We start from the raw sequence: 9,343 nt of genomic DNA, 5'->3' as shown, positions 1-9,343 counted from the left end.
GACCCACAGGGGAGCAGTTCCTGAAGGACTGACCCCATGGAAGGGACCCAAGCTGGAGCAGTTCCTGAGAAAGTTCAGCCCATGGGAAGAGTTCAGGTTGGAAAAGTTCCTGGAGGATTGTCTCCCGTGGGAGGGACACCACACTGGAGCATGGGAAGAGTGTGAGGAGTCCTCCCTCTGAGGAGGAAGGAGCAGCAGAAGCCATGTGGGATGGACTGACCACAGCCCCCACTCCCATCCCCCTGCACCACTGGAAGGGAGGAGGCAGGGAAAATTAAGAGCAAAGTTGAGCCCAGGAAAAAGGGAGGAGCTGAAATGTGACTGAGGGGGTATTTGGGGAGCTGAAATGGTGAAAATTGGGTTTTAGATATATCCATAATTATCTGTAAATAAGTGGAAGTGCTCACCATTCCCATTTTAGACTTCAGCATCTGCACTCTTCCCGAGTCCCTTTCTGGATCTGGCCTTGAGCTCTGAAACTGGGAGCACATTCAAGTGGCATCCAGTGGCTGAACCATCTAATTCTTTATTATTGGTGGCTCTTGAGGATCAAATTTCCCCAAGGATCAATGTGCAAGGGTCAAACAGATCATTTTAGAGGGCAGTATTTTCTGGGTATCTTTCCTAAGACTGAACTTAGGTCATCCTTGTTCAGTTAGATTGGGCATATCCCAAGTTCCCACAATGAAACATGGAAACCCAGATATTATGAACCCTGAGAAGAGGAAGAAGATGTGCAAAGTTACAGGCAAAGCTGGAAATAATAATGAAGGTGAGGAACACCTCTTGCTCTCTGCCTTGGGTGAGGTTGGCTCATGTGGCCTCCTTACACATTTCCATGGCCTTGACTTTGCAAAGGTGAAGGTTGGGAGACCTGTAACCCATTTCAAACAAGACACCATGCACAGAGTGAGGCTGTTCTCTGAGCTGCCTTTGGAACCTTGTTTGGGTGGAGCAAGGCCAGGTTGGATGGGGCTTGGAGCAACCTGGGCTAGTGGAAGGTGTCCCTGCCCATGGCAGGGGGTGGCACTGGATGATCTTTAAGGTTCTTTCCAACCCAAACAGTTCTATGATTCTATAAACCAAAAGGAATCACATCCATTGAATCCACACCAACAGGTCCCCAAGAGCTGAGCTGGTGAATCCTCGCTTTTCTCATGCCCATGCCAGGCCTTCCCAACCACCTTGATGACACCAGTCAGGAGATAGACCCTCCCTTCCCACTTTGTGTTCTTCCATGCCTTGCTGCAGCTCCATGGCTGTGGGTATTCCAAGCCCTGGCCCTGCCCAGGACACCCCAACACTCCCCCCTGTCCCTCAGAGTGTTGCCCAAACCCTCCTGGAGCTCTGGCAGCCTTGGGGCCGTGCCCACTGCCCTGGGGAGCCTGGTCAGTGCCCACCACCCTCTGGGGGAAGAACCTTGTCCTGAGATCCACCCTGAGCCTGCCCTGTCCCAGCTCCAGCCCTTCCCTGGGTCCTGTCCCTGCTCACACCGAGCCGAGATCGGAGCTGTCCCTCCGCTGCCCCTCCTGTTCCAACCCCATGTGAACAGATCATTCTTCACTTAAATTTCTCTCCCTGTACATGGCAAAATACCTATTTAGAAATCAAAGGCACAGTGGATAATGAGGGCACATACATTTGCTTTTGAATGTGCTTAGAACATAGTAAAACATCACATAATTATGTATAAATAGCGTTTTCCATTCATCATTTCTAAATCATGACTAAAGTATTTATAAACTTTACTACCAAAGTTCTTCTGACAGCCATTATATAATATATTGAATGCCAAGAAGCATAAAATACCACCAAAAAAAAAAGGAGAGAGATGGTTTTGAATCGGAATTCCTCTATTCCTCACAGATCCATTATTCATCTCCACTCGATTAGTCACACTATTCATACAAGCCAAGGACCACTGAGAAAACAAGTCACTGAACATAACTTTAGAAAAAGTAAATAAAAATACTCACACTGACTTTCATAATGTTCAAAGGATTTCAGACAGATAGAGTAAAAATGATCCACTGTGTGCTTTTCCTATTAGGTTTTTCCAATTTCTACAGCCTGGAAGCTTCCTCTCTCTGACTGATACACTCCCTCTCCTATTCCCAAGGACAGCTTTTGCCTTTTAAACTACTGTAGCTAAAAGAAATATGGTTTGCAGCTTGTATTAGCAGAAGCAAATGTCTGGACATGAAAGTTTGGGTATCATAATTAATATCAATTATCTGATTTTTTATGAAAATACTTTCAGAAAATTCATCAAATTCCATGTCCAGTTGGGTGGGTGGGGGGGGGGGGGGGGAAACCCGAAGTTGACCTTAACAAAACAACTTTATTCTCCTTAGAAAACTGAAATTGAAAACCTGACCCGAACATGAGCACTCAGAGTATTTAACTTAGACATATTTTTTGCAAATATCATCCATTTGGATCAGTCCATCAACTCTGACAGCTCCTGCAGTGTTGCACGCCTATATTATCACTTTACATTTTGTACATTGCCCACACCATGTACCCTCTTCTACACCATGTACAGAAAAACAACAAGCAAACCAATTTACAGGTTCCAAGAGGGAAAAAAAAATCACCCAAACAACCTTTATTTCACTTTTAAACAGCCGTATTTTTTCTGGATAGTTAACTCAGGGCGCTTTTGACAAACTCCCTGAGTAACAAGCAAGAGCATTGAGATTTCCTCCCCTCCACTCTGATTAGAAATGGGATCCATGCCCCAGCTGGATATTTCCAGTTCATGCCCAGTAGAAATAATTTTCTGTCCTATTGCCAAGCGCGGTCCCATGTGGGCAGCAAAGGTTTGGACAATAGCAGCGATACAGCTCCCAGTAAAGAGCTGAAAACGATCCCCTGCAACCGGAGGCCTCGATTCTGCATAGTTCAATAATTCGAGCACCGAGATTTAACTTCCTTTTTTCTCCTTTCAAGTGTTCAGTGCAAATTAATCGTGTTGCCAGCGCTTACAGTTTCCTACCTTGCTCGTTTGTAGGGGCATGTCCGAGTGGCACCCTAGAAGGTTGATCCCGTGGTCCTACACACTTCACCAGTAATCCTCGTGCACACCAGTAACCCCACTGAATATCAATATGTGATGGTGGTGCCAGGGAAAGTTAAACAAATCCCGAGGAATCTGTTTTATTAGCATTTATAGGATTTGTGTGTGTGAGCGGGGGTGTGCGTACATCCACACTTGGGAACAGTAGTTACAGGGAAAACAAAATACGGGGGATTCCTCCCGGGGACGATAAGCACCGCTGGCTCTTGAGCTCGTAGCAGTGCTGCTGATGTTGCAGACCGCGAATGTTAAAATATCTGATGATATTTTCTTTCCTGTGGAGCTCGGTGGTATTTCTCACAGTTAATACTTCAGCTAAGCACATCAGACTAAAGTTAAGACCGGCGCTGCGCTTGGCCCCGCAGCCCCGATTCCCCGAGCCTCGACCCATCCACCACCGCGGGTGTTTTATGTGCGAGCGCAGCAGAGCGAGAAAAGCAGGAAAACTCCGGGAACGCCAAAGCCACGGCCCTGCAAAGGTGTTTTGTGCCAAGAGTTGGAAGCGTGGCGCTCCGGGACAACTTCCACCGACACGAGTGGACGGCAACCCCCGTCCCGCCGCCTGCCCCTGCCCGGGCCCTTTCTCCGCACCGAAACGCGCCGAGTCCTGCAAAGCTCGGCGGGAGCGCCCCTGGAATTCCTCCCGGTTCCCGGCAGGGCAGGGAACGGGAAGGGAGAGCTGGCGGGGCTGTCCACTCCACTGCCCACGGGACGGGAGTCCCGCGTGTGCCCCCCGTCCTGCAAGGTGCTGTTGGCAGGATCGCCAAAAAAAACCCCAAAACAGACGTTGTACCCCCACTCTTTGAGCCTTTCCTTAGGGAATTCCGCTCCGCGCACCGGCGCAAAATAAGCCCCTGGGGCTTGTGCCCAGCGCTGGGTGCCGGGCGGTGCAAGGAAGCTGCTCAGAGAGTTTGTTTTGGGGGTGCTGGGGAGTTATTCTCACGCCTCGTTTTCCTCTCTGTTTCCCTCCCTGGGAAGGGAAAGAAAGGAGAAATATCCCCCTGCAACGCAGCTCACCTGGGACAGAAACGCTTTCCCTTTATCTCCCACCCGGTGAAGTTTTCCCCTCCAACCCGGGGGGAAATGTTAAATAACAGCGGGGTTTGCTCGCGTCCGATTTATCATTCAACATTAACGCATCAGTGAAAACACGGTCCGAAAATTAAAATAATTTATTGTTTTATTTATTGTCCTTATTTATTTTCGTCCCTGGCGTGGTGTTTTTTATTCAAATGGTCGGGGGGAAGCCCTTGCCGGAAGGTCCCCGCAGCCACCTCTGACTCACCGAGTTCCACACCGCGAATCCCCCTCGATAGGTTCGGGCCACCCTTGTAGCAACGTGATTTTTCTTTTTCAGCCGGGATTATGTTGAAAACATTCGCAAACCTGCCCTTTCTCCAAACCACCGTAATTTGTTAGAAACGGAACATGCTCCCCTCACGCTTTCCTTTGCCACCCAGTCGCTCGTTCCTATATGTTGTTTACAGGACGCAGAAATGTCCCATATAGTTTCCTTCTCGGGGTCAGCGATCGCAGAGCTCGTTGTGTCGGACCCCTTAGGATCTGCCTTGATATATAGCTAATTTTACACACACACATATATATATAATATATTTCCCCGGTATATATATTTTTTTACCTCTGTTAATGCGTCCAGTTTCGACGGTGGGCGGAGGTTGCATTGAATTTTGAGAATTTCCCCGTAAGGCTGAAGTTTCTTTTCGACGGGTGTTTTGTTTTTGGTTTCGGGGTTTTTTTTTTCCCCCTAGATTAATTTAGGTTTGTTTTGCTCGGCGAAAAGTCTCAGCCGGAACACGCTTCCGTAAAAAGAAAAATACAGCGGCGGGTTTAATCGCCGGCTACATCTGCCGTCGCCAAACCTGCTCCAAGAGTGCCCAGGAGAGAGGCTACCCCTGAGAGAGGGGTAGAGGGTTGCTCCTATTTTGAGGGTGAAAAGGGCAGTGCAGGAGGGTAGAACGGGTCACATCGCCCCGTGCTCGCCGGTACAAGGGTTTCGCTCAGGTCTCCTTGACCTGGAACCAGCTCGAGCCTAAATCCCAGCCAGGACGGCGGGGCAGGGAGTCCGTTCCCGATGCCCGCGGTCCTCCCTACAAAAACCGCGTCAGCCGAGGGACGGGACCGGGTACCTGAGCCAGGAGGGGACGGGTTTGGGACGGGGCAAGAGGCCGGACTGGCAGGGCCCGTCGGGGAGCCGCTCGCCCTCTCCTTGCCCCACATTTCAAGCAGGGAAGGCAGAAGGTGACCGAATCTCCCTACTCGCCATCCCCCGGGGAGCGGTGGCCCAGACGGGGAGAGCCGGGGCAGGGGTGCCGGCGGCGGGGAGGTTAAAGAGCGTGGCCTTTTCCCTCGGCACCGCCGGGCCGGGCTCTTTCTGGTGTAATAGGATAATTACGGAGGGGCGGGCGAGCTTAAGCAAACACACTCGCCCGCCGGCCAGGCCTCTCCCGGGGATTAATATTAAGGACCGGTGCATTGTGTTTTGCAAACGGGCGATCCCATCCCCCTGGGCGCCCTCCCTGTGTCCGAGGTTGTGGAGCCGCGTCTCGCCCGACGCTCTGCTGGTCCCTCCTTCTCTCCTTTTCTCCCTGCTTTAATCGCCGGCCTCATCCCTGCTCCCCCCGCACGGCGGATGCTGGAGCCACACGTGTTCGGGGGTGTTGCGAGGGGCGCGGGCAGGGTCTGTTCCCCCTGGGATGAGTGTGTGTGCTCCATGGAGGGGGACAGGGACACGCAAGTGCGGGTGTGTGTCCCCCTCGGCAGCGCCGAGGTGCCCCCGGAGCGCGAAGGGCTCCCATCGGGTCGGGGCCGTGTCAAAGCCCGGCTCAGTCCTGCCCAGGCTGGGGTTAATTCCGCCACTCAGGACATGACTCTGGCGGCGAGGGGACACCGGGCATCGCTCTGTGACAACCCCTGCCAAGGTGGCCCCGAGCCCTGCGGTTACAGCCCCGTGAGCTCTGCCGGGCCGCCTGGACGGAGGGGGCTCGGCAAAGCCTGGGCTGTCCGGGACTTGCTTCACCGTCCCCCCGAGAGCTGTTTCGGTGGCTCCGGGGTTAAGCCCCGGTCACCGGCGGCCCGCCGGAGTCACGTCGGGGGCTGTGGAGCAGCGGCTGTCGGCGGGGAGGGCACGGGGCGGCCCCTCGGCTGCGCCCGCCGCCTCCCCCGGAGCTCGGCCCCCCTTCCACCGCGTGTCCGAGGGGCCACGTGTAAATATATAAATAAAAAAATGTGTCTGTGTAAATATATATGTGTATGTGCAAATGTATTTGCGTGTGTTTAAGTATAAATGCGTGTGTGCGCGCGTCTGTCCGTGTACTCCTGTATATATTTATATATATTTATATATATCCATACTTACGCACGCGTGTAATGTATACGCAAAATGTGCATATATAGTATAAATGAGCGCGGGATATACGTGTTTGTGAACAGACGAGCCACGCATACCTGTGGGTGCGCAGGTACCTTTTAACCAGAGCCAAAAGAACGGGGGAAAAGGGCTTGGGGTGACTTCATGGCGCTGCCGTGGGTCTGGGAAAGGGGGTCCCACACCCCCCCTCCGTGCCCACCACCCGGAGAGGGTTCCAGGGGCCCCCTCGGGGTCACGGCCAGTGCACCAAGTGAGAGCAGGGTACGGGGCAAGGGGGTCCCGAGGCTCCGCCGGCCGCTCAGGGAGGTCGGGGGTAGCGGGCTCGGGCTGCCACAGCAAAGGGCCTCCGCCCCCGGCTCCCCCCGGCCCGGCCCCCCGTCCCATCGCAAGTGCTAATTGCGGCTCTTTTCTGGCTCCTCTGTATTTGGGTCCCTCGGAGGGCGCTGCGCGGGAGGACACGTCACGGATACATTATCCCCTCCCCTCTTGAGGCTCTCCTGGCTTTCCGCAGCCTTTGCTAAAGAATTAACCGAGAGGTCCACTTCAGAGCTGCTTCTGCCCCTGGAAAAAAAAAATAAATAAAAAAAGGGAAAGAAAGAAAAGAGGGAAAAAAAAAAAGCGGAGATATCGGTGCTTTCAGGCGAGGAGCGTGGCGGCTATGATTTCCGAGAGGAGGGGAATTTTACCTTCGATCCTTGCCGTATGGTGAGGATCGCTGCTCCTCGCGGGAGGTGAATGTAGCAAACCCTCCCCTTGCCTTTGAAAGGCATGTCTATGCCAAAGAGCCACAGCTTTGCTCTTTAAATAAGTGACAAATTAAAAAAAAAGGGGAAAAAAAAAAGAAAAAAAGAAACTATTCCTGATTTTGCAAATTCTTTGTCTTTAAAAGGAGGAAAAAGAAAAAAAAACTACAATAAATAAAAGCAACAAAATCAATCCCGCGCCTCTGCCAGCGCTCGGACTTGTTTGGAAAGAGACAACGCTGAAGTGGCACTGGTCCCGAGGAAAACGGATCCTTTAATTTGACTCCGCATGAGAACCACATTTGGAGCTGGGCGCAGCGGCTGGAGCGGCAGGAGCAGCCCCGCAGCCCCCCGTGCCCGCAGCCCCGCCGCCCGCCCGGCCCCGCCGCCCGCGGGGCTCGGAACCCCCCGCGCCCCGGCGCTGGAGGAGCCCCTCGGGCCCGGGGGAAGCGCCCTTCGGCCGCAGGACCAGCCCGCCGAGAGGGAAGCGTCCGAGGGAAATGCGAGCTCGTGATTTCGGAGCGCTCCAGCCATCAGCTCCCTCCGCACCGCCTTCGACTTTCGCTTAGCGAGGGGCTCGTCGTCTCCTCGGCATCTCGGGCTCCGGGACCAGATCATTTTGCACTTCGTTCAACGAGCAGCGCGGTCGTTCCGTTTTTTTTTTTTTTTTTTTTTTTTTTTTTTAGAGACAAAATGTCCAAAAATAGTTCAGCCTGCTTAGCTCAATGATTTCTTGCATGGACGCTCTACTTTTAATATATTTTTTTTTTGTTAATTATTATTTTTGGACGGGGAAGGATCGAGTAGAAGAAATCCTTCAGTGAAGGGAACCCAGTGATTTGCTCCCCGTTGAGGAGAAGATCCGATTCCCAGCTGCAGGCAGAGGACGGAGGTTCGCGTTGGTCTTTCGGTCTGGGTTTCGAAGCTCTCGCTATTGCAGGGCCAGAGCAGAACTGCCTTCTCCGAGCGGCTTTCCCATCCCGGTTGTGGCTCAGAGATCGCCTCCCCCCTCCTCGCACCATTTCTGTTGGTGTTGTTTTTGTTTGGTTGGTTTGGCTTTTTTTTTTTTTTCCCTCCCCTTTTTGTCTTTTTATTCCCCCTCTCCCTTTATTATTATTACTATTATTATAATTATTTGATTTGATTTGATTCGGGTGAGCTCTCTCCCTTCCTCAAACGAAAACACTAACTCTGACGCCGAAATCCATGCCCCCTGCAACTCGGAGGAATCGGGTCTAATATGCCAGTGACATCCTCGCCTTGCAGTAGTCGCGATGAAGGAAAAATCCAAGAACGCGGCAAAGACTAGACGGGAAAAAGAAAATGGAGAATTCTACGAACTGGCCAAACTCCTGCCCTTGCCCTCGGCCATCACCTCCCAGCTGGACAAGGCGTCCATCATCCGCCTCACCACCAGCTACCTGAAAATGCGAGCCGTCTTCCCCGAAGGTAAAAACCGCGCCGGGGCTCTCACGGGAGGGACGGGGGACCCCGAGGACCGAAAAAGAGCGAGGAGGGGGTGATGGGGTGGGCACACACCCCGAGACGAGCCCGCATCGCCTCAGCGTCCTGGGAGGAGGGCGAGATGCCTGCAGGGGTCCCAGAACCGGGTGGCAAGAGAGGGGTGATCGAGGGAAAAGCCGCCCTGGGTGGAAAGGAGCCCGCCTGCCTCGGGAGAGGAGGCAGAGCTGCGCTGCCCAAAAAACGGCTGTGGCGGGGGCCAGACCCGCCCGGTTAATCCCCCTCCCTTCTCCCCCTCCTCTTTTGCTGCCGGTTCAGCTCCGTTTGCTCGGGGGGACCGTTCCGAGGGGAGTGGGCTCGGCTCGGCCCCAGCGGCGCCTGCAGCCCCGGGAGGAACCCGGGCGGCCCCCAGGGATGGCCCCTCGGCTCGGCGTCCAGGCACGGCCTCGGGGGAAAAAAAAATCTAGTGTGGTTGTTATTATTATTTTGTTTTGGTTGGAGTTTTCTGGAGGTAGGGAAGCAGGGTGGGAAGTAAGGCGCGGCGGCTTCTCAGCGAGGCCCTCCGCCTTCTCCCGGGGCCGAGGAGAGAAGGGAAGGAGGGTCCGAGCCCAGCCTGGCCCCGAGCGGGGTCGGGATCCCGCTGCTCCCCGGCCCTGAGCCCGCGGCTCCGGT

The 9,343-nt window shown here is 53.5% G+C and overlaps 1 protein-coding gene across 1 annotated transcript in view; it reads left to right on the top strand.

The window, feature by feature from the left end:
- The first annotated feature begins 7,672 nt into the window (after nt 1-7,672).
- The window catches only part of SIM2 (SIM bHLH transcription factor 2), a 54,347-nt gene continuing 52,676 nt past the window's right edge, over nt 7,673-9,343 (top strand). The window contains exon 1 of the mRNA XM_027701750.1: nt 7,673-8,659. Within this exon, the coding sequence (XP_027557551.1) occupies nt 8,485-8,659 (175 nt within the window). The 5' untranslated portion in view covers nt 7,673-8,484. The remainder of the gene's footprint in view (nt 8,660-9,343) is intronic.

The sequence above is a fragment of the Neopelma chrysocephalum genome, unplaced genomic scaffold, assembly GCF_003984885.1.
Source record: "Neopelma chrysocephalum unplaced genomic scaffold, ASM398488v2 Primary Assembly neopelma1_166, whole genome shotgun sequence".
NCBI lineage: Eukaryota > Metazoa > Chordata > Aves > Passeriformes > Pipridae > Neopelma > Neopelma chrysocephalum.
This window is presented reverse-complemented; position numbering and strand designations above follow the sequence as displayed.